The 25896-nt window shown below is 35.9% G+C and overlaps 2 protein-coding genes across 8 annotated transcripts in view; one reads left to right on the top strand and one right to left on the bottom strand.

Moving 5' to 3' along the window:
- Nucleotides 1-4379, bottom strand: part of LOC127428277 (SLIT-ROBO Rho GTPase-activating protein 2-like) — a 184231-nt gene extending 179852 nt beyond the window's left edge. For all 3 annotated transcript variants that reach the window (XM_051676516.1, XM_051676517.1, XM_051676518.1), the window contains exons 1-2: nucleotides 4305-4379; nucleotides 3386-3876 (exon numbers count right to left, since the gene is read on the bottom strand). In XM_051676516.1, the coding sequence (XP_051532476.1) occupies nucleotides 3386-3452 (67 nt within the window). In that variant the 5' untranslated portion in view covers nucleotides 3453-3876; nucleotides 4305-4379. The remainder of the gene's footprint in view (nucleotides 1-3385; nucleotides 3877-4304) is intronic.
- Nucleotides 4380-4881: 502 nt separating this feature from the next.
- On the top strand, nucleotides 4882-9491 carry LOC127428293 (protein FAM72A-like). 5 transcript variants are annotated; one of them, XM_051676561.1, is made up of 5 exons: nucleotides 4885-5566; nucleotides 5707-5784; nucleotides 6121-6245; nucleotides 6624-6653; nucleotides 7655-9491. In XM_051676561.1, the coding sequence occupies exons 1-5, from the start codon at nucleotides 5421-5423 to the stop codon at nucleotides 7747-7749; spliced, it is 474 nt and encodes a 157-aa protein (XP_051532521.1). In that variant the 5' UTR covers nucleotides 4885-5420; the 3' UTR covers nucleotides 7750-9491. The 5 variants fall into 5 exon arrangements, 4 of the variants coding, with proteins under 4 accessions (XP_051532518.1, XP_051532521.1, XP_051532522.1 ...); XM_051676558.1 differs by having other exon boundaries at nucleotides 4882-5017; nucleotides 5371-5566; nucleotides 6121-9491; XR_007895072.1 differs by having other exon boundaries at nucleotides 6121-6653; nucleotides 7655-7765.
- Nucleotides 9492-25896: the final 16405 nt, after the last annotated feature.

The following is a 25896-nucleotide window of genomic DNA, read 5'->3' as shown; positions in this document are numbered from 1 at the left end:
GCAAAATGGCTTAAGGACAACAAAGTCAAGGTATTGGAGTGGCCATCACAAAACCCTGACCTCAATCTGATAGAAAATTTGTGGGCAGAACTGAAAAACGTGTGCGAGCAAGGAGGCCTACAAACCTGACTCAGTTACACCAGTTCTGTCTGGAGGAATGGGCCAAAATTCCAGCAACTTATTGTGAGAAGCTTGTGGAAGGCTACCCAAAACGTTTGACCCAAGTTAAACAATTTAAAGGCAATGCTACCAAATACCAACAAATTGTATGTAAACTTCTGACCCACTGTGAATGTGATGAAAGAAATAAAAGCTGAAATAAATAATTCTCTCTACTATTATTTTGATATTTCACATTCTTAAAATAAAGTAGTGATCCTAACTGACCTAAGACAGGGAATTTTTCTACAATTAAATGTCAGGAATTGTGAAAAAATGAGTTTAAATGTATTTGGATAAGGTGTGTGTAAACTTCTGACTTCAACTGTATGTCACAAACCCCTACTGGGATAAAACTCTCAAAGATAAAGACACTGCCTCTCTAGTTAATAAAGATTTGCCCAACACTCAACAACAGGCAGTGTGGCTCAAAGGCATGTTTAAAGGGCCAACTTACATATATAATTTTAACAATGTTATTTTAGAATATAAAATATAACATATAATACCAGGCTATCATTTTTATCATAATGATAATTTTGCAACATTCAAATGGAGGCCAATGAGTAGACAAGAACCACTTCTGAGGTTGTACTGAATTATGACACATATGACAATTCACCTGTAGTCCTAATGTCATTGCATCCTGATATGGTCTGAGATCAAATGCAGCATTCTCATAGATTACACTTTTCTTGAAAATTGTTTCCAGATAACTGAGAGAGAAGTAATAGTTGGAACTTGTCATATGTGCATGTTCTGCGAGACACGCTTATAAGCACCAATAAACTTTTGAACACAGAGAATTTCTATCATCTATTCTTCAAATTTTAATCAAGTGTGCTTCTTCAAATGCGCATGTTTGTGTCTAATGGCATTTCTTGTCATTTGTCACTCCGAGATGTCTAACGGGTCACCTGTCTGTTATAAATATCCGCATTAGGCGGATGGCAGGTGCTAATTTCATACCCTGGTTACAATCAATAGTCTACTATTTTTTTTAGGAAAGTTGTTTTTTTTCTTCTTCAGTGTTTCGACACCTGATGTCACGGTCCTGTCACTCTGTCAGTCTGGGTTTTTGTGTGGCAGGATCTTGACATCATTGTTCTGTGTCTGTCTTATATTCTGTGTTCTGTATTTGTGAGCGCACAGCTTCGGTTGTAGTTTCCCTGCTGTGCGATCTTCGGTTGGTCTTGTTTCATGTCCGGAGCATGGTGTCTGGATCCTGACTTCCCTGTCTGGTTCGGTTTCGGTCTGTGTCGGGATCCGGACATTCATGCTCCATGTTCTGTCTGTTATTGCTGTGGGTGCATTGCGCTTATGTCATCTTGACGGCATGCACTCATGTCAAACATTTATGACTGTCTCTCGCGACCACGGACACTCTTCGCGTTGTGCTGTGCGCCTGGGTCACGATCTTTCTTCATGTTGTGCAGAGGTTCGGTTACTTCAGTCTGAGATGTCGGGTTTATTTGTGGCCAAACTCTCGCACAGGTGTTCTGTCTAGTCACCTGTTGTGTGCATCGCGTGGTGTTTTCCTCACGATGTACGCTCAGGCTTTGTCTAGTGTGAGAATGCATGGCATTGCTTTGTTGGCGTTGCCGTGCATTCTCTCGTCTTATCTGTCGGTTGGCATGAGCGCATGTTGCCATTCGGGTGTCTGCATTTTTGTGAGAGCACATGGCTTTATTTTGTTTCTGTTTTGCCTCGTGTCTCTCTGTCTTGCGTCATACCACGCCTCCTTTTTTGCTTATTATTAGTTCATTAGTCACACCTGCCATGCTTGTTAACCTGTTTGATTTCTCTCCCTATTTTAGTCTCCTCGTGTGTGCTGTCCAGTGCGAGTTTGTCTTGTTTGTTCATGTCAGTCTGTTTTGTGCTGCTGTTCTTAGTCAGGCCTGGATTCATTTTGTCTGCCCCAAGCCCAGCTTCAGTGTAATTTGGAACAATACCAAATTAAAGGTGCACTCAGTAAGATTCTGTTCATGACGTCTTGGACTTGGCATGGGTGTAGCATCATTCAAACGCAATAGTTTTCAGTTAAAAATTCCATTGTAGAAAATCGCTACTTGCAGTCAGCCATAATAAATGTAATCCACGAGTGAAAGTGTCCAATAACAGGGCAGTAACTGAGATGAAGCGAGTAGTCTTTGGCTGGTCATGTGATCCTAACATGGCAGCCTCCATGAGGGGACCCTCTCCATGTAGAATAAAACAGCTTTTATAAGGTTCCTAATAATGAGTCTTCATCTCATGTGAGTGCTTGTGATTTTATACTTTTTTTTTTTCTTTCAATATTGCAGTTAATTTCATTAGGAGTAAAACTTTTTTAATTGAGAAAAAATGACTGAGTGCACCTTTAAACAGCAGTACAACCTTTTTGTGGCGACTGTACCCAGTAGGCTCCTTCTATCACTCACAGCCTCGATTTCATTCCAGTCAAAAATTAAATATGGTGCGTGCTACTCTGAATAAGGTCAATAAACTTCACACTGTATCACGGCGTAGTATTAATAGTATTAATTAGGATATAAGCGCAACCGAACTGTCACGAAGATTCACCAGTTCAAGCTCAATGCTGCCTTGACATGTTCACAGCAGTTCTGTCAGTTAAAACTCAACATTGCCAATAAATTATGAAACGACTGCTTTAAATTGTCTTCAAAGTGTTGATTATTCTCGATGTCAGCTTTAGACAGCCAACAGGACATGTTTCAAAGAAATCAATAGGTTTAAACAGCACCACACCAGTAGTCGTAGAGACATGCAGGGCAGAAGAAAACGCCCTGCCTCGTTGACTGAGACAAAAACAATACACAAAAGCGGCACTTGTGTCACAAATTACATATTAACGCCGTTTTGCACTCAAAAGCTACCGTCTGTGTCTGTAAAAAAGGGTTGAGTTAGGTTATTTATTGTCAACACCGCTTCACACATTGGCGAAATGACAGTGCCCTGTATCAGTGGTAGATCATTACGGCTACAGTACGACTCACTGAGTGATCGCGCATCTATCATTCCCTTTAGACACGTTGTCACATGTGGAGATGTACTACAACTGTTTCTCACAAAGTAAAAAGGAAATACCGTTTCTATACGGTAATGCGATTGTGTTCATCCCGTAAGTAAGTAGCGCTGTCGCACGTATACAGTGTAACCAATGTGAAACAAAGGTGGCTGTGTAAGAATGCACATTTACATCCAATGAAACCCCTATTTCACTTACCTTTAACTTGCGTTTCATATTCGGCTATAATCTCCTTGTCCTTTCTGAATTTAGCCGGAGACGTCATATCGATCTAAATGAAACAAGTCCCGTTACAGCGAGAAACACAGTAGAACAAAAGGTTCTTCGCCGCACTTTGTCTACAGATATCCAAGGATGAATATGTTAGAATGGAAATGGTTATTGTCTCCTGTCGATGATCAGTCGCGCCGCATTATTAGTTGGAGTTGCCGTCGTCTTCCTAGGCACAATGAGTCCAGATAGTCCGACAGCATGCGGTGAATAAAGAACAGATGAGTTTCATCCCACCGTTCACTCTCACACGATCCGCACTATCAGATGCAGTGCCTTCAAAACTTTCTGCTTTTCTCCAATGGTCAGACGACGACACACCATCCGTGTGTGTGGCTATAGTCTTCTCAGTCTAGGATGAAGGCATGGATTAGCCTTTAAACGCTCTTAACATCACCCTCGGGCTTTCCAGCATCACACTGCACAGACAGGGCACAGAGAAAGTTCACTGGATCAAGTTTCTAAAAAATAGTTCCTTCCAGTAAACTTCCTCAAAACTTTTTTTCTATTTTTTATCTCTGTTTCACTTTTTAATACGCAGGCCCTTGGGGAATACCGCACTTTAACATTAAATCAGAGCATGCCTTACATGTTTACAGGGAGACTTGAAATGATTAGTGCTTTCCATGAAATATTATGTTCCATAGGAACAGATATGTTCCATCTGAAAAGCAGAGACATTTAAGAGTCGCCAAAACCTGTTCAGTCTGTCTCTCGCTCTCTTTCTGCATAGTTCTGTGCTTTACTTAAAGTGATCCCCACATTTTATCTGTAGGATTCACGGAGATCTCGTGTGCCTAATGCGCCTATATTGTATCCAATTCAGTGAAACCGATCAACCACTTACCTTGAGAGGTGATTTCCATTTCTAAAATCGAATTTCATTTACCTAAAATCAACCCCCTCCCCAAAACTGTTACTCTGAATTTTCCCAAACTCAAACCCCGCCTCTTTTCATGGAAGATAAAGAACAACCCCCCTCGACTGTCGTTGGTTGTAACACACGAACACGACACGAATCTATCAAACCACGAAAAGACACTTTCCAATGGGTTTAACATTGTTTTATCTGATCATGCTGAAAACTTCAATGTATTAAATAAATGGCAAACTGCCACTTTTAAAGCCTTCCTTTTTAGTGATGCCTTATTTCACTTTTTATTAACGTATGCCATTCCAAATTTATTCTAATACCAAATCAAAAAATACTTTTACATGTATTTTTTTTTCTTTCTTATTTTTTCTCCATATATTGTTTGCTACAATGACACTTCTTAGTTACTTTAGTTGTTTTGTGGTTTGCGTAAAAGCGCTGTAACCAATCAACACAGGAAATCTTAACTGACCAATCATGTGTGAGATTTGATCATTGTGAACCAATCAGAGCTAGAGACAAGGCGGTTTGAAAATGTTTCAGGAAGTACGTATCTGCTTCGACGCGGACGTAAACAAACGTAGCTTAGCAAGCTGAATCCTTGTTGTAACTGCGGAAATATTGTATCGGCGTACAATGTGTTTTTCTGCCGCCTAGATCTCGGACGATTTGATATCCAATAACAGGTCAGAATAATTTTATGGCATGTTTGGAAGAATTACTAGCTCATCTTTTAGCTGGCTAGCTTCCTAACAAGCACAGGGAACACTCGGCTATTCTGTATTTTAATTGAAAAAACACCGGAAGTAGAAAATAATTTATATTTTTAAAGTTAATTTGAATGGGGTTTCATTTTGTGTGATCGGTAGACGCAGACATGGAGACACTGCAAGCGTTATACATGTGAAAAATAGACTAGAGCTAGCTGGCTAGTCAGGTGCAGGTCGTACTGTTGGGTCCATATGTTTATAAAACATCTAACTGTCACAGCAAGTATTCCTAGTCTGCTGACTCAGTAGTTCACGTTTCATTCAAGCAGGACCCGGCGTTTTGTGAGGAGCTTTACTGAAGAGATCACAGCTTGCTACCATGTCAACTTCAAATTTCAAGAACAAGTGTGTGACCCAAGTCAACTGTATATACTGTGATAGTCTGCTGTGTATGAGAGGAATGAAAGCTGTTCTGTTAGCCGATACGGAAATTGAGTTGTTCTCAACCGACATACCCCCAAACAGGTGAGGCTTACGTGATCTGTAACTGACACCAGACAGCACACACACACACACACACACACACATATATATATATATATATAGGCGGCCATGCATATTTTGTTTATTTATGGTTAATACATGAACATTTTCCCCCATTTTAGGACAGTTGACTTCGTGGCAAGCTGCTATTCCACTGAGAGCTGCAAATGCAAATTAAGAGACATTGCCTGTTTGAAATGGTAAATACCTGATCACTGTTTCATTTATGATGACTGTGGCATTTTCTCTTCCATACATATTACTTTGCAACTCGTGAAGTCTCTAGAGTTTGAGACAGCTATTGTGTTTAATCATAAGGTTTAGTAATAGCAGAGATGGCAATATATTATATGGCAGCACATTTATGTATCTAGACTTACAGTTTGGCATCAGATTTGTGCTATTATGCCTCGTTAGCTTAAATGCTTAGTCCATTGTTTCCACTGATCCATTTGCTGTTTTGTTTTATTGTGTCTCACAAAGCGTATTGAATCTGGTGTTTTTGTCTGTCTCTCTGGATCTTTCTGCGCATTCAGTGGAAATGTTGTGGGATATCACGTGGTGGCCCCATGCAAGCCCTGCTTGCTCTCCTGCAACAATGGTCACTTCTGGATGTTCAACAGTGAGGCTGTGACCACCATCAATAGACTGGATGCAACAGGTTTGAGACACCTGTCCATCTGCCACAAACCCACTGTCTTTTTCCCTCTTCTTTTGTTCAAACAGTTTTTTAGTCAGCTAGAGAGCACGATCTCAGAGGACTGGGTGCTCGTATGCACTAAGATTCAAATATAAACACATTGACAGAATCATTTAAAAGCATAGTTCACCCAAAAATGACAATTCTGTCTTTATTTACTCGCCCTGTGTGACTTTCTTTGTTCCATGGAATCTCAAAAGAGATGAATGTTGGGTAGATTGACAGCATTGGTCACCATTCAGCTACATTGTGAGGGGAAAAAAGGTGCAATGAAAGTGATGGGTGACTGTCACTAACATACTGCCTGTTGTGCCTACTATCTTCTTTTGTGTTCCACAGAAGAAAGAAAGTCATACAGTTTTGGAACAAGTATGTACATTTTTCCCGAATTTTCGTTTTGGGTGAAATAAGGTTAAAACTTTGAAGGCTTATATCTATAATTGTTGTGCACTTGCATCAATGTTTATTTTGCTTTTGGTCTCTTTGTCTAGTTGCTTTTGCTTAGGATCTAACACTTGATAGGCTATGTTGATTATGCAAGGGTTGACTCCCACTCGCTAGGTGCTTTCTTGCAGGTCAGGCAAGTGTGAAGCGGAAGTTTATATATGCAGAGTTCTCAGTAATGAAAAATCTAGAAATATCAGATCATTTTTAAATTGTGATTTCCAGTCCTGGATGTGTTACGTCTAAACAAACAAAAAAAAAAATCGAAAGGTCATAGACATTTCTTTAAAATATTTCATTGAACTACTAGAACTATAGAATTGTTTTAATGATGTTCCCTTTCATCTGTAATTATAATTAAATGCTTAATTACACATATTTGCGCATATGCACAGTACTGTGCAGAAGTTTTAGGCACTTTTGATTATTTTTTTTTTAAATGCCATAAATAATTTTTATAAATTCATACAAAGTTCAGTAAACATAAAACACTAAATCAATATTTGGTGTGAGCACCCTATGCTATTAAAACAGCACCAGTTCTCCTCTGTACACTTGAGCACAAGTTTTCAAGGTTGTTGGCAGATATGTTGTTTCAAGCATCTTGGAGAACTTGCCACAGTCCTATGTATTTTGGCTGTCTCAATTGCTTCTGTCATTTCATAGTGAATAATCCCAGACTGACTCGATGATGTTGAGATCCAGGCTCTGTGGTGGCCATACCATCTGTTGTGGGATTCCCTCTATTTGCAAAAGGAATGCTTGGAAATCTAAAATGAATATTTCCTATTGACTCTCTAAAGCAGAAGATATAAAAAAAACCATCATAAGACAACTGTTCTTGTGATGCATCTAAAGTGCTTAAAACTTTTGCGCAGTACTGTATATATGGCACATTCAGTAAAAGAAGCTCGTCTCTTTAATAGGGCAGAACCTGCTGCTATGGGGAGATCTACCAGAGCTGGAGGATAGTGATGATGAGAGCCTGGATAGTTTCTCAGAAGAAGAGTACCTCAGATAGAACAACAAACAGTCAAAGGATGTAGACTCTGACAGTGGTGAACTAGCTGTCTTTCACTTGCACCGATCTCCATTTAAAGCACATTGTCCAGTCTTAGCTGACTGGGAAAAGACAAAAGAAAAAATGAAAAGAAAAAATCTTTACCATCCCAGCTTTATTCATTTGCAGTCTTATGATTTTCCACTCAAAATTCTTAATGTTTGCTATCGTTTCAGCATCCTCTCAGATTAGTTTGTGTGTCAGAGTGCCACTACCAAAGAAGTAAACAATTTTCAATTTTTCTTTGCTTTAAGGTTGCAGTAGCACAAAATTTGATGGACTCCTAACATTTATTATGTTATCCTGTGATGTCTGTTTATAACCTTTATAAACTGTTGGCTGTTCATGACAATTAGCAGCAGTGTTACATCAACTTGAATCAAGGTGTGTTAATCCAGGGGTGCTCTGGTACAAATGTATTTTCCAAGGCAACCAAGTGGCTACCAAGTAGAAAGATAGATAGATAGATTTGCTGAAATTGCTGACATTTACCATGTTTTAATGGTTTACAAGCATATTTGTCTTTTAATTGAATGTTATTAAATATACCCTCAAACTGGATATCAATTAGCATAATGGTGAACTGATACATCAAAGTAATTTTATTCTAAACGAGGGCTGTCCATGCATAGCCTTGTCTTTAATTTCATGAAATTGTTTAGGCTTCTTTTCATTTCTTTGACATTTGAAGTGGTTGAAGATCACATGGCAGCTTTAAGGTAGAGTAGTTAGGTCTCAGCTAAATGACATTTGACATTACAACAATGTTAATTGGACCTTTTTTGATGATATACTATGGTACTTTGCTTAGCTCTTTTTTTAAACATTTTTTGTTATTAATGTTGTTTAAAGAGATATCTTCATTCAAAAGTTAATTTGAAAGCCTTTCTGTGTTCCAGTTATGTTTGGCCACAAAGGCAATCATGAGAAGAAACAACAGAAAAATATTCTGCACTTAATTAAAAAAAAATTCAGCATGAAACTGTGACATAATGGACAAAATATATTTAAGCTTCCTGATTTGGATCTGTTTTTTTTTTTTTGTTGTTTTTTTTTTTGTTTTTTACAAAGACATATAGTCATTCAGTAGCAGTTTTTCCCTCAACCCTGTTTACATTTCACTGTGTAATGATTTTTGTAATGTGTGTGTATGTATGTGTGTGTGTGTGTGTGTGTATATATATATATAAATATATATATATTATTTATATTTATATATATATACACACACACACACACACACACACACACATACATATCAAGGGTAGGATGTCCCACTGTAAATGTTTTACCACAACAATTTCTGTGTTGTATTGGAGGTTTTGCATTTTCAGTAAAAAACAGTAGCAAAAAGAAAAAGCAGCCACTAGTGTGATATCCTTCAGGTGAAGCATTTTTAGTGGTTGGCTCCTTTATGCCTTGAAGCGATCTTTAGTATGCATTTATGACCAAAATTAACAATGAAAAAATTTGTTTTGCATTTTAACTTATTTACAGAGGATTTATTTGTTTTATGTTTTGAATGTATTTATTAACAAACACGATACTGTATTTATACTGACATGATTTGATTTAATTTGTGCCATGTGAGGATGAGAAAAAAAGTTTGTATACCTTTGATCTGCACTGACAATATGTTGTTGGTTTGAACTTTGGGTTGTTTTGTATGCTGAATGTCTTGATATTAAACTTTCTATTGTGGATATGCATGTGTGTTTCCTTGAGTCATCAAAGTTCAGTGGGTTTAACATTTTGTGTGGTTTGTCGACTACCATCAAATAAAATTGTTCTCAGATTTGCGTTGTCTTGCAAGTTCAGAAAACTGCATATGCATATGTGCCTTCACAAAGTATTAATTTCTATCAATTATTCTCACTTTGGTGTGCTGCAAAGACAAAGCATATTTAAACACAAAGATTTAAATTACTATGAATCTTCAAAAAAAAAAAAAAATTATGATAAATGTGTTTAGATATCCTCAGAATTTTTATAAAATCAAAAACCAGAAAATGAAAAAGAATTCACACTTTTCACAAACCAGGCACTAAGATCAGGTCATTCCAATCGAACAGAGCTGCAGAGTTATTTGGCTGAAATGGCAGAAACTGCCCAGAAAACAATCTCTTCAATACTTAATTGATTCACCTATAGGAGAGTAGCTAGAAGGAAAAAGGAAATGCCTAAAGTAAGTCACACGATTTCCTAGAAGCCATGTGACAAAGATTGGAAAGACACTGTTGAAAGCTACACCAAACACCTATACCTACAAACATCCTTACCGTCAAGCATGCCTTTGGTGTTTAGCAGAAGGAACTGGAACATCGAAGCCAACATGGAAAGTGCCAAAAATAGGCAAATCATTGAAGAGAACCTATTTAATTCTGCCAGATATTTGCATTTAGGGAAAAGATTCATTTTACAGCAGAACAAATTACCCAGAGAACATCAACTATAAAATAATCTCTCTCTCTAAAAAAATTATTAAAAAATTATTTAAAAAAAATTACTCTGGGGTGACCCAGCAAGTGGAATCCAATAAAAAATTGGTAGTATTGCCTGAACATTGCGAAGACACTCTCCAAGTAATTTAGACAAATTTACTTCAATGTATTACAATTTTGAGGTTTAACAAACTCAAAATGTAAAAATAATAATTATAATAATTGCAAGGGAAGGGGGTACTCTCTGAAAGCATTTTTTTTTTTTTTTTTTTTTCCAGCACAACTGATTCCTGGTATATCAGGTAAAGATCCATGCCCATAATTTTAAATCAGCAAATATTTGCCAATACAAAGAAGATGTGGGAATGTTTTAATAGATACAGTTCTCAGAATTGCTTGAAGTGTGTTATTTCAGCAATTTCAAACCACATCCCTTAAGTTATTTTCCACTTGAAAATAAACTCGCTTTTCTCACTGTCATATTTTGGGCCCAGAGAAATGTTAATATCTGTTCAGACACATCTTTGCTTAAGCAACACCTTTTAGTATTTAAGGCTCATTTTTTTAAACAGTCTTTGTCGTCTTAAATACACCTCAACAAATAAACACATTAACAATTTTCCCAGTACATTTTTCAAGTGCACTTGCTGACTGGTAGTGATACCTGCATAATGTCTTGCATAATGTTTCATCTATATTAAAGCAGTATTGTTCAATGGTAATGGAAAATGCCAAAGTAAACATATCAAGAAATGCCTGAAAGAATTTCCAGAGAACAATTAAGCTTTGGCCTAGGTTGATTCCCATTCACGTTACAGTGATTTAATTTACTTGCATGCATATTTGTTCAATCATACGATTCAGTATTCGCAGCTCATGTGCCATGCAGGTACTGTAGACCTCTCTAATCAACATGTGGCACCATCAGAAAATCTACAAAGGAATACTTTTATAGTAGGTGTATGACAGTATGGGGGTTGGTTTAGCTGCTCACTGCGTTGTCACTCACTGGCATTGGAAGCGGTCAATCTTAAAGTCACCTTAAAAGAATAGTTCACCCAAAATGAAAATTCTCTCATCATTTACTCACCCTTATGCCATCCCTGCTGAATTCAAATTAAGATTTTTAGAAGAATTTCTCAGCTCTGTAGGTCCATACATTGCAAGTGAATGGGTGCCATAATTTTGAAGTTCCAAAATCCATATAAGTGAAACATAAAAGTATTCCAGACAACTCCATCTGGGATGCCAGTAAGGTGAGTAAATCATGAGAGAATTTTCATTTTTGGGTGAACTATCCCTTTAAGAAATGGGAACCTGAAAATGGGAAAAGGAGAAATGGATGATTTTGAATGAAATGTTGTCCATAAGGAGTTCCAGGACATCTGTAAACTGATTAAATCTTGTATTGTGCAGGCAGAGTATAGCTCACTGACAGGCACACTTAGTTTTTACTATTAAGTTTTAATGGGGTTACTCAAAAACATCTTTATGCTAAGATTTCAAGCAACCTAATCATTGCAGAAGTCTTAAAGAATTTATAAACGGAATTTATTTGCCTGAAACATACATATATGTGTTTTCCATGCATGCAAGAATTAGTGGGATGTTGATTTGAATCGGACAGGAATTTAAGAGCATTTGTACCATACTGTATATAACACATATACAGTAACTGGGTGTTTCTTCAACTTTGGGCACTTTTTGCACTGTGGACTACTACAAAGAAAACTCTTGATAAAATGTTTTTTCACACTTTCACTAGTTTATTGAATTTGTCTTCTAACAACATCCAACAGTGTATGTGCATGCATCACATGAGATTCATGTCATTTTTGTCAAAAAATATTTGTTGTAATCTTTTTAATTAAATTGGCAACTTCTTTGTCTCGCTGACAAATTTTATAGCTAACATTTTATGTATCCTAAATAAACACAATGAAATAGTGTTTTCACACTCTTTGCATAATTTGGCAAAATTACAACTTAAATGGAAATGATGACCAATAAAAATATTCTGCTTAGACAAGTGATAATTACCATAATTTGTTTTTTGTTGTCTTCCAACATCACTTGTTTTAATGTAATCTCAAGCATGCTCTTCACTGACACTTTTGTCGACTTGGTAAAAAAATAAAATAAAATAAAATAAAAAATTTTTTTTTTTATTAAGGGCAAAATTGTTTGCTGTTGTGACAATGATGCCACAACTATAGGTTATCATAGTTTCAAACTTGCAATAGTTTGTATTTTCATAGTTTAATATTGAAAATCTGGGTCTGGCACAAGGCTAAAACAGTAAAATCTATAGGCATTTGAAAAGAATCTTAAAAAAAAACAAAAAAAACAAGACATGGTAAAAAGATTTAATATAACCTTAGAAAATAAATAAATAAATAAATGTATTGAATACACACACACACACACACACACACGTGTCAATCAGTTGGTTTTTAATACAAATGAAACCCCGGGACATAAAAACTGGCCAAAATGATAGAAACACCAGTATTATAACATACACATTCAGAAGTGTGATTCCAGGGAACGATGCTATTTGTGATCATCATGACCCCAGTTACACTGAACACGAATTATACTTTAACATTATTATTTGATACATATAATGCAAAGCAAAATATATTTTTTAAACCAAAATATTTTTTATTTTTTTTATTTAATTTTTATTTTTTTATTTTTTTTAAATCTGAATATGAATTTTCATATCCCCATTCAGCATCACTACTGTCAGAATCAACTGGTGGGCGGGTCCATTTCTGACCACTATAGGCCTATACTTCTGGCAGCCAGGTGAGATGTAAAGTTCGAAAACACAACGTCATGAGAACTCAGACTGCAAATATATGGCTGCTTTTGTACCACAGCACCTGGGAGCCACCAAAGTAGATCAGGTTAGTGACTTAGGAGAAAATGAAATAGTTTAAACAATTTGATTAGTTATTTGCCATTAACACTTAAATAAAATTTAAATGAAGCAGTTAAGTGAGTTATATTTGTCTCTGCAATTATATTTGCAATTATTCCCCCTAGAAAGGGCATTACAGGCATTACACATCATTAAGTAATTAAATAATAGACCTACCTTTTGTATTATTAAAAACCAAGGGTGTAGCAGCCGAAGGGGACCCACACTCTTAAAAAAGGTAATTTTTGTCCCCTGCACTTTTCCAAGCTAAACCAATACAGAGTCCAAATGGTGGATTTGTATACAGTATTCTTTGCATTTTGTTACTTTTTGCTGATTGAGTATCCAGCCAATCACAGGTGAGTTTCATGAGCCGAAACAACCCTTATGTAATAGGCCATCAGTCAGTCAGTCTAATCAGCACAGCTCCGTTCATTTCAACAAAGTTGCTTTCATCAATGCTCATTTATCCATGTTTTTATCGGCATTGATGTTGATCTAAATGAATAATCTAGAGATGAGGAACACACAAATGAGAGTTATTTATCTGCATATCATTCTTGATTGGCAGCATTACGTGAAATGCGCTGCAGAAAAAAAATCCTTCTTTTAAGAACACATAGCAAGTGGAGTTTATATCAGCACATGAGTCTTCATTAAGTTATTCTTTTTACATTATGTTTGAGGTAAAAGTTTGATCAGTTGTTTTTGCCAGTTTAAGCAGATTACTAGATCTGTGTTAAATATGTAAAGCTATTTTTAATATCAGCTCCTGTTTCTTTTACGTCTATGTTGGTGTGCACTCGACAAACTGTGGGGAAAAACATAGATCTGCTGTGTTCTTAGAACACATGCATTTTACTGAAGTGAATATGTATGTAGACACACTTTTTTATACATGAAAATGTACGGATGTTACTGAAACTCATAATTATTATAATACTATTATTGTTGTCTTTTGATAAAAATCATGCTGAGCAGCTCACAAACTGTAGGGAAATTATAGATTTACTTTGTTCTTTTAATGCTTAAAACTAGTGGTCGAGCAATATATCGCTGAGGCCGATAAATCGGCCGATATTCTGACTTTAATTATCGCATCAGACGATTAATTTTCCCATTTGGCCGATTTGTTTCTTGAGGGTGCCGAGAACCACCTGCTTGCATGTGAAGCGACTGAGCAGGGCCGTTTCTAGGCATAGGTGAACTAGGCGGTCGCCTAGGGCGCCACCTGCTGGGGGGGGGGGGAGATTGCCAAAGAGGAGGCCGCCACAACGCACCCCAGACTGTCATGAGATTTTTGCTCAAGCTGGATGAGCGTGTAAATGCAACTTCAAGGCTGCGTCCGAAAACAGGAAAATACTGCCTCCATAGGCTGTAAATGGAGGTAGGATGAAAATAAGGTGCTTTTTAAACTATTCGGAGACCAGTTTCCTTAAGAGTTCCATTCATTCAAAACAGCCATTAACTGATTAGGCAGAAAGGTAGCTAGTCTGCCACCTACGTTTACGGATGCAGCCCAAATTAAAAGCGCTTCACGTGTGTAATAAGTAAATGTCTTATTCACTATGCACTGTACGTACAATTGGTTTGGTTCTGTATTTTTTGAGAAAATGTATATTTGTATATATAAAATGTGTATATATATATATATATATATATATATATATATATATATATATATATATATATATACACAATTTTATATTTGTTATTTACTATATTAAATTGTGTGATATATCGGCATGGTGTTTCGGCCTATCGGCCACCCTGCTCTCTGGATATCGGCATCGGCCATTTAAAAACCCATATCGGTCGACCACTACTTAAAACCTCTACTAAAGCCTCTTAGGTCTGTAGACATACACATTTTAAAGGATTAAAATTTTCTTTTGATCGATTCAGTGACTAATTTCACACAAGAAACTCGTTTGTCACCACCTTCTGACAACAGAAATGGTCACTGAATCATTAAATGGGTCTGAATGAATTTTGGTGAATGTAGTGAGTCAAAACAATGCAGCCACTTGGATAAAAAAAAAAAAAAAAAAAAAAAATAGTGCACATGCACAATTGCCATTATTGTAATTGATTAAATAATTTATTCAAGGACCAGATTGTGGTCAGTCTTTTATTTTCATATGTGAAACAGAAGCAAGTGCTCCACAAGATGCCCTTTATTTTTGCAGCTAATTTTGCAATTATTTTGCAATATTTTAATCTTTAAAACACTACAAATATTACAAGTAAATAATATGTATATATTAATATAATACTTATATCATACTTGTATATTGATATATACTGTAATATATTAACACTGCACTGTAAGTGTTGGGTCTGTGCTAGTGTTGTGCGGTATACCGGTACTAACAATATATCGCGATACCAAAAAAATTTTAAAATATTATCATCATATTATTAATTTCCGTATTATATTAAAGTATGCTGCCATTAGTTAAATATAATGCAATGTAGAGTTTGGAGATGAAATCAAAGACCATTTGAAAATAATAATGATAAAGCCTCTAAATGGCCAAGCGTGATCATTAAACAGCAGAAGGATGTCATTTAATGAAATAATATACATGCGCTGCGTGCCACAGTATTAAAGGGGAATCTCTGCCCTGCCATCCCCCCCAATACACAGTACTAATGCTTGATTTTCATGCAGTGTGTCCAAAAGTAGCCACAGATCAGTGTCTTTAATGAATAAACTCTCAAATGAACTCTTTCTCCATTGCCGCTCGGATATTTCAGCTCCCGAGTCGCAGGAAGCTTGATATAACGAACCCTTCACAAACAGGAAGAACTAAAAAATACTTCAAAATAAAAGTCCATCTCAAATGAGTGCGTGAAATGGAAGACATTACGACAGAAAAATATTAATGCTGTATAAAAGTGTAATTCAAAGCAGTCGCAATAATACTTATAGTAACAATAACATAATATAAAATGGTTATATTATTAGTATTATCATCTGTAAGCAATATCACATAATGTACTGAATATCAACATGTTGTGACTCAGCCATGGCAGATTGTTTTTATTTCATTAATACTGTAAAGCTCTGTTGTGTTTTTTTTTTTAAATTTCTATTTATTTATTTATTTATTTTATTTATTTATTTTTTTTACCAAAAATTATATATACACTACCGGTCAAAACTTTTGAAACACTTGACTGAAATGTTTCTCATGATCTTAAAAATCTTTTGATCTGAAGGCGAATGCTTAAATGTTTGAAATTAGTTTTGTAGACAAAAATATAATTGTGCCACCATATTAATTTATTTCATTATAAAACAAAAATGTTATTAAAAAAAAAAAAAATGTTTTTGAAATTGATGACTTGGACCAAATAATAAAGAAAAGTAGCCAATAAGTGCCCAACATAGATGGGAACTTCAATACTGTTTAAAAAGCATCCCAGGGTGATACCTCAAGAAGTTGGTTGAGAAAATGTCAAGAGTACATGTCTGCAAATTCTAGGCAAAGGGTGACTACTTTGAAGATGCTAAAATATAACACAGTTTTGATTTATTTTGGAATTTGTTTAGTCACAACATAATTCACATAGTTCCATTTATGTTATTCCATAGTTTAATGACTTTACTATTATTCTAAAATGGGGGGGAAAAAAAGAAAAAAAAAAAAGTATAATAAAGAATGAGTATGTGTTTCAAAACTTTTGACCGGTTGTGTGTGTGTGTGTGTGTGTGTGTGTGTGTGTGTGTGTGTGTGTGTGTGTGTGTGTGTGTATGTATGTGTGTGTGTATATATATATATATAGTTGAAAAGTATTATATTTTCATTTGATTAAAGCTGTACAGTATGTATTTGATTAAACACAATTTGATCATAACATTTAATTAAAACATTTAACATGGAATCCAGAAAAGGCATAATTTGTATCTATAAGACTTTATGCAGTTCTTTTTGTCAATAATTTTCTGTGTAATTTAAAAAAAAAATAAATAAAAAAAAAAAAAAAAAAAAAATTTTTTTTTTTTTTATTTGTTGCCTATCGAGTATTGAGTTAGTATTGATACCGAGGTACCAGGGCTGGAATCGTACAGAAGCCAACATTTTGGTATTGGCGCAATCCTAGTCTGTGTGAGCCACCTACTGACTGCTGTGTCCTTGTAAAATGACTGCTACGCCCCTGTTAAAAACAATAAAAGGAAACTGCAAATAACAGTAGCTGACACTCATAACTGCATCACAACAACAGTTTTGGTTGGAAAACAATTGCATATTGAATGTCACAGCTTTCTAAAATCACAAAATTCACCCTAAATCAAAATATGCTAAAAATAAAGATTTTTATAATCAGTGGCTTCCTAAAAACATTTTCAAAGAGACAAAATAAAAATAAAAATAATAATAAAATATAATCTATGTCAATGCATAGGTCTCTGAGGGTTAAAGCAAAATTATGCAATTAGGTACATTGGGAGAGATCAAGTAAATGCTAACATGTTAGATTTTTTTTTTTCTCCAAACACACAGGAGACACTCATGATGTCCAAGACAATATGTGGTGAACGTTTTAAGCAGGTTAGTACACATTTAAAGCAACATCTTGTTATGAAACAGGCAAATAATTGTGCTGTTTGTGCATTTTGCACTGTACTCCTTTGAGTAAGGTGGGCAGTTTACGCTAAAAAAAAAAAAAAAAAAAAAAAAAAAAGAAAATCAATTGACTTGCTATGTGCCTATATATGGTAAATGGCTCTATCTGCTGGTTATTCATGATATGCAGCTAATGCCTTCATCCCATTAGCTGGACTCTTTTGGTTTGTAAGGAACGTTCCGGATTCAATACAAGTTAAACTCAATCAACAGCATTCATGACATAATGTTGATTACCACAAAAATGGAGCAAAAATCGAGATTGGAAGTCAATGGGGCCAATTTTTGGAGGGTTTTAAGGCAGAAATGTGGAGCTTATAATTTTATAAAAGCACTTAAATTAATTCTTCTGTTAAAACTCATGTATTATTTGAGCTGTAAAGTTGTTTAAATCGTAATTTTTACAGTCGTTTTAGAGTTTGTTGATATTGCATCGTCATGGCAACGAAGTTGTAAAATTGGTAATAACTTTACACAGAAAAGTTTAGTAAGCAATTTTATCACATTAAAATCATGTTTACATGCATATTGTTTATGTTTTGTTATGGATAAACCTTTGAAACAGTTAGTATTTTAACGTGTATGCTACGCATTGGCCCCTTTCACTTTTATTGTAAGTGCCTCATTGTAACACAGATTTTTTCCTTTTTTTTTTTAAGAAAAGGAGGGACGGGGTCCTGGGTAGCTCAGCGAGTATTGACGCTGATTACCACCCCTGGTGTCACAAGTTCGAATCCAGGGTGTACTGAGTGACTCCAGCCAGGTCTCCTAAGCAACCAAATTGGCTTGGTTGCTAAGGAGGGTAGAGTCACATGGGGTAACTTCCTCGTGGTCGCGATTAGTGGTTCTCGCTCTCAGTGGGGCACGTGGTAAGTTGTGCGTGGATCACGGAGAGTAGCATGAGCCTCCACATGCGGAGTCTCCGCCATGTCATGCACAACAAGCCACCTGATAAGATGCATGGATTGACTGTCTCAGAAGCGGAGGCAACTGAGACTTGTCCTTTGCCACCCGGATTGAAATAAGTAACTGCGCCACCACGAGGACCTACTAAGTAGTGGCAATTGGGCATTCCAAATTGGGAGAAATAGGGATTAAAAAAAAGAAAAGGAGGGATGAGTCAATATATATATATATATATATATATTTTTTTATTTATTTTTTTGGTAATCAATATGATGCCACAAATGTTGATTGAGCGTAACTTGAATGGAACCCGGAATATTCCTTTAAAGCCCCTCCCCTAAACCATGAGTAAACCTTGTTTTTTTTCTTTTTTTCATCAGGCAGAAGCCGTATGACCTAAATTATTTATTTTAATTACCCCTAAGTTATCTTTCAATAAATGTTACAGTATCCTTACGTTGATATGTCAACAACTAATTTAATCATCGAAGTGTTGTTTTGGTTTTGATGGTTTGATTTTTATTTATTTAATTTTAAAAATGGCCTAACCCTAACCAGAAAGGAGTTTACCTATCAATATTTGTAGACCTATAAAGTTATTTCAGCACCAGAATTAGCATTAGTGGAAGTATTTTTTAACAACCACAGCACTTTTAATGAAGGTTTTAAATGGAAATAAAAAAAAAATAAAAAATAAAAAAAACCCGGATCCCCCCCCCCCGGAAAAAAACACGTCCAAAACATAATAATGAGTCCTGTACCAATTTAAAGAGGAGAAATATCCAACTGACCGTTAGAGGCCGCCATTGTACAAGAATACAGAAACACCTTGCAGTCATTTCCTGATAACCACAAGATAGGCTATATTTTGTCAGGTACTTTCCTTGAGTTGCTAAAGTTCTTTTATCTACGCTTTCCCAAACTCAGAGACTGTACAGGTAATTCTGGATATCTTGAAATTGTAATTTTGTACAGCAAACAGTGAACATCATTACAAAAGTATCTTTCCATATAGGCTACTGTTTGAATTTATTGCTCTTTTTTAGGTTTTGAGGTAATTAATTTACTAAATGGACCTGTTCGATCAGAAGAGCAGCTGCCCAACTTTTCTTCACAAAGCTTTTTCAAAGTTAAATACAAAATACAAAAGCATGAGAAAAATATAGAGGAAACTCTTTGAGTCTGTCGGATGGCCTGTGATTATTTGTATTATTATAATTATTTAATTTCCCTTAATGTGATCATTCTAAACATGCAAATAATTGTGATAGAGGATTAAAGTTCTTACTTTATCATTTTATAGTCAGGCTTATTTGATGTACAGGTAATCCCACTAAAATATATTATGAATAGCCCTGATCATTACAGTGAATCTGAACTACTATTTTTAGTAATGTGGTGCCGCAAGAACGCATTTTTATGGCCTGGTGAATCGATCTTAAAACGACCACAAACAACAGTTTTTTTTAAAACAATTTTAATTTAGTACCGTATTATAATTATCTTATAATTTTGTAGATATACTGTAAATTATATTGTGTAGTAATATGTGAATTTGTATTATATTTGCATTATTATTATTATTAATATTATTATTATTATAAATCAGTAATTTTAAGTCCCTGACTATACCCATTTACTTATGAAAAACGTACACATATTGCATTAAAAAAACATCATAATTCTTACAAAAGTTACAAAACAGATCCGATTTATTGCTCCTAAACTATAAGCTTGAGTATAGATTCTAAGGTGTAGATGGAACCTAAATATTACCATATTCCTGCTGGTCCTCTGTTTAATATTTTATTTTGCTCCATAAGAATAATCTAGTGCTAACCTCACCAGATCTTTATCTAAACAAACCTTTAATACTGCAGCACCATTTTTGTAATTAAAGGGGTAATAGGTGGTAGCGGGGTTTGGTTTCGGTCATGTCTGTGCATTTGAATACATGTATGAATATTGATCTCTTAACCTACAGCATCAGAGATGTGGTTGGTCAGTGGCTCTGTGATAAATGCAAGGTTGGCCTAATATGCATATGCATCCTTACAGGCCACCTTTACCTTGCATCAACCGCAGAGTTCTGAAAATAGTGCACCAGATTTTCAGTTAAATGAAAATCATTAGAAAGAATACCATATAATTTCACATAGAGTGCAGTTATCTATTTTGTTTCTTTCTTTATTTGTTTTCAAAGGCAGTTTCATGTAATTTAATGTTTGCAGACTGAGTGAAATAAACAGGGCATGAACCTACTTGGCACAACTGAGTCTAATTTGAACACAACTATACATAGTTAACCTTCAAAAAATTTCCAGAGGGGTTTAATTAGTCAAAGTCTAAGCATTAAATTCATTTTCATCAAATTATTGCTCTCTCCATAAGAGGGTAAAATAATCCTCACTAATCACAACGTAATAAAACATGTAATATTTTGTTGTACATTTGGTACTTCCATTTCTGATTCCCCATTGTCTGAGTTAGGCCAAATGTTCTAAAATGTACTGCGTTCACAGCTGTATTCAGTCCTGTAATGTTAAAGAGCATATTTGCAAAAATATTTATTTTCAAAGTAAAATTTTTACTTTGCAGATTACCAACTGAAATGTATGACTAAACTTAGAGTAAAAAAGTATTAATTTTCTTAAAAAAAAAAAAAAAAAAAAAATGTAAATGGCACAAGGAAAACATATCTTCCATTTATTTATTTTTGCCTATTTGCAGACACTAATATTGAAAAGTTTTGCACATTTTCTAAATTCCACCTACAGTCGTTTGGATTACTTCAAATGGTATAAAATTTGAAATATGTGTTATTTCAGTATTTTAGTGAGATCTGTTTAAAATTAAGATGATTAATAATTTGAGTAGAAGAGCTTTGATGGTACATTTTCATATATATATATGTATATAAATAACTGTAATATATGTGTTGCTGTTTCAATGTTTTATGGTGGAATTGTGTTTTAAAAAGCAGTAAAACATTTATGGATGACAAATGTCATACCCCCCCCCCAAAAAAAATGTCTCGACAGTGATTGGCCATTAATATGTTCCTCCTCTGTGTTGCATTGTTGTGAAGTTTGTGTGTTCCCCTTTAAGAAAAGGGCTCTTTGCAACTGAAGAATTTGCTCTCCTGTCGCTGTGAATGGGGCCTAGGCAGGAGCTTAGCGAGGGGCCCAATGTTTTGTTCTGTTAAACTTCAATAGGGCGTCAAGCAGGGTTTGGGCCTGACAGCCTGTGGATTAAAGGCTCTTACCAGAATCTGTTCGCCCCACCCCCTGACCCGCGCACTCCAACAATAGCCTGAAAGAAACACATTCTTAACTCTTCAAGTACTAAGTTGTAATTTGCAGGTGGCTATAGCCTAGCAAGTCCCTCTAGCCCTAGACGATAAGGGTTATTGAGAAAAAAAGGAGGGGGAAAGGTTTGAAGGGTGTACCCCACCCCCTCTTTGCCCCACTCAGGGCTTTCTATACCTTAAAAAATAAATCAGGCATTACCCTAATAAAATCAATAATGATTGCGGGTCTGGTTTTCAACCCTAGAAAAAACAGAACATCTTGCATCCTATCAACAAAAGCATTGTTGGAAGATGGCCTGAGATTTGGAAAGGTACACTGTGTTCTAACAGCCTGTAATCCCTGCTATCTTTCCAAATTGTGAATGATATGCCGGATGTCAACAGTTTGGGATTAGCGAAGCAGCCGTGCTAAACAATAGCCAGATGCCTGTTCACAGCAAGTAGTGATGCTTCCAGGGGCTGTAGCGACGACAAACAGTTGTTGTTGCCTTTAGTTTTGACAGCGCTTCCGAATCGAGCAAGAAATCCGGGAGTTGTGCCAGGAAGAAGAAGACTTTCACTGTTAAATATTTGACACTCAGAGATTTAGACAATATTAAAACAAAACATGTAAAAAAGATATTGTTATGATGTGATAACCATCCTTTTTTAATGAGGAAATGCACTTGAGAGAATCCGTTGTACCACTAGGTGGTGCTATATGAAAGTTCCAGAGCAATGGCAGTCATTATTTGCACAGGTGAAGCATTCACAAGTAGGGGTTTAATGTTTATTTAAGAACTATTATTTAGGTTCCCTGAGTTGTAGGGTGGTTTTTAAGAGAACAGTTTTATCTAAATGTTTACATTCCCTTGTCAGTGCAACATGCAGCGTGGACGTCGAAAGATTAAAACGTCACAATTCCCATTTATCATCTCGACCAAAGCAACTAAAACATTACCAAAAAATTTGCTTTTTCACAACATCTTCTTGTGCATGGGCAGAAGGAAAAAGTGTTTTTCCACCATGTTAAAATAAGGCTTTTTAGAATATTGCTAGCCTGTCCAGAAGCTCTCTCGTGGTTCAGCAGATAGGAGTCAGCTGGGTCGAGCCTAGCTCATTCTAATAGTCCCAGCCGGGTGTGTAACCCCACACTACATCTGGCCAATGATTCATAGTGTCAGAGTGCATGCTTTATACTCGCACACACACTGGGCCCTTGCACAACCTTGCCACTCTTGCCTAGTGATGATAGTTGTTTAATCAACCACGGCCAGCATGCTATCATTTTCAAAAAAATTAAAAATAAATCAATAAGGTTGTGCAAAACAAGTTCATGGCTTGCCTGCACTCTCCTCAACAAAGTCCCACAAATAATGTTTTGTTCATGCATTTCTATGTCCTTTGAATGCCATAGCTTTAACTGTGAATACAGAATGGTTCTGGGCAACATTCAGGGCAGTCTGGTGCATTTCCAGGCCAGAAGGACCCAACCAAGATTTTTTTATTTATAGGGAAAATGGCATTGCCGACATTGCATATTGGCTCTAATTGTGTGCCTGGTCAATGGTGTTTTTGAAAACGTCTCTGTAAAGTGGCAGCCTTTCAAAAGTGGTCACCTTTTCCCCTTCGTTTTCCTGTCACCAGTAACAAAACACAGATGTGACATGGGGTAGCAATTCTACCTCTATTTGTTTTAGAGCTGACCGAGTTATTTAAAATGTTTGCAGCCCTGAAAAGGGCTGAAGGGAGGGCGAGATGGGCTGTGTATGTGTGCTCATATATGTTAGGAAAGAAAGAGTGAAGGTAAAGTGTGTGTGTGTGTGTGTGTGTGGAGTTGTGTGGACCCCTGGCAGCTCCAGGTACAGCTTGTGACAGATATGTAAACAGCTCGAGCAAGGTAGACACATGCTGTGAAAATAAAGTTAAGCAGCCAAATTATATGTCTGTTGTTTACTTTGGGGTGTTTCCAAAAAACAGTTGAACTGCAAGTTAATTTTCTCATATACATGTAATAAATCTTTCACACCTCACACCAGAATAACACTAGATGGTGCTTGTAATTGGAGGGTCATTTGGTTTCCTAATTAGCACATGATTGTTGTCATTAAAACCTCCTTCGGTATTACTGTTGTTGTTGGAGAATACATTTTCAAAAGCTGTTGCACTGACAAGAGACATACGATCAAGTTAATCTAATATTTGTACAGTTGTGGTGCATGAATTTTAATTATGTCTAACACCTTATACTTTAAGGACTTTTTTCTGCATCTGTTGGGCATTTTTGGGGCATATCTGTGAAGCACGCAGCACAAGTATGATGGTGCTCTCTCCGAGGCACTTTACAAAAAGCTGACTGTAACCTTCACAGAATGAAAAAAAGAATCCAGGCTGCAGTGAAATCTAATCCAGCCATAGCTACAGCTACATGTTTCCCTGCCCCCCTGCTGAACCCTGACCTCTGACTTGTCTGGGTCATCAAACCTTGCTTGAGTTATGGACAGAACAGAGTTATGCTTTGTTCTGGACCTCTTCTGACTTTGTCTCCTCTCCTGCTGCCGTCACTTTCTCGCTCTTTTTCTCTCCTTCCTGTTCAGTATGTCCCCATTTGGCTGGTAGAAGAAATAGAAGAAAAAAAGAACTGATTGGGGACCTGGCTGGCTTGCAGCAGAAATGTCAGTGAGACATTAAACAGTGAAAAGCTGGGTGTGCTTTCATAGTACAACCTGTCTTTTTTCCCTTCCTATTCTTTTCCAGCTTTGCTCATCATCTCGCTGTCTTTCACCGAGCCTTATGCTATGATCTGTATGTCTTGGTCATTTTCCAGGCTGTTTGTCGAAGCCATGACTGCAAATCAGGACTGCTATAAACCAGTAATTCTGCTTAATATTTCATCATGAGTCTTCAAACATAACTCTGCTTTATGTACTTTGTATATAATGCTGAATATAGGTGGCAAATAGAACCATTCTGCTTAAAATTTTCTTTGTAAGTTGGTAATTGACACAACATGTCCATGAGATTTTTTTTCTTTTTATGTCAGCGTCAAGATTTTATGTGAACGTTTATATGAATTTGTAATTTATATTGAACTTAGAAAAACCCTGAAATATACACATTTTTGAGAATATTTTTGCCTATATTTGTTCATTTTGAATGGTCACGCAGTGCTACAAATACATTTTTAAACATACAAATACTTAAGTCTGAGTCTCATTTAATGAGGTAATAAAAACTATAAAGTTAAGGCTGCTTGATTATTAAAAAAAAAAAAAAAGTTGACAATTATTTTCCTTGATATTGTAATCCCGATTATTAATTTTGATGAATAGAATTTACTTTAAAAATATTTTGTTTAGGACAACTGCGTGCCATGTTCTTTTAGACTACACATCCATGCATGACATAAAACATGATATCAAACTGCACTGAACTCACTCTTTAGGAATTACTGATAGCCATACAGAATCTGTGCGCTCAGAATTCCACAGAAAACTCTGCAGATTTCTGCAGGGACACACGTCATTCAGAAATTTCCACACATTTCCTGTCCCTTGTGTGTTTATTTATTAAATATTTTAGCTAATTTGATAGTACTTTCAGCAGCCATGAGACGAGTACTCTGAAATCAGTTTAACACATTTTACCATATTTAAATCCATTCTGCAGATTTTCCAACAAAATCAATGCAGAAAATGCAAATAAATAAATGAATAAATAAAGTAATCAGATTCCATCTGGGCCTGCCTATAGAATCTAAACACTCTGATTTGCATCCATTGCATTCATGCGCACCATGGATATGTGTGTGATTGGTTACAGTGATCAACACTGCAAAAATAAAACAAAACACAATGTTGTATTCACAATGTTGTAAATGCAAAGTATAGATGTGACAGACGTAGACCTAAA

This window comes from Myxocyprinus asiaticus, chromosome 37, assembly GCF_019703515.2.
Source record: "Myxocyprinus asiaticus isolate MX2 ecotype Aquarium Trade chromosome 37, UBuf_Myxa_2, whole genome shotgun sequence".
NCBI lineage: Eukaryota > Metazoa > Chordata > Actinopteri > Cypriniformes > Catostomidae > Myxocyprinus > Myxocyprinus asiaticus.
The sequence above is the reverse complement of the archived record's forward strand: the minus strand, read 5'-3'. Positions and strand labels throughout refer to the sequence as shown.

Bases quoted from the DNA above. Each gene is read 5' to 3' on its own strand.
- LOC127428293 (XM_051676558.1), top strand. From the start codon at position 5,421: ATGTCAACTTCAAATTTCAAGAACAAGTGTGTGACCCAAGTCAACTGT. The intron at 5,567-5,706 runs GTGAGGCTTACG...CCCCCATTTTAG, and splicing joins ACCGACATACCCCCAAACAG to GACAGTTGACTTCGTGGCAA. The intron at 5,785-6,120 runs GTAAATACCTGA...CTGCGCATTCAG, and splicing joins GACATTGCCTGTTTGAAATG to TGGAAATGTTGTGGGATATC.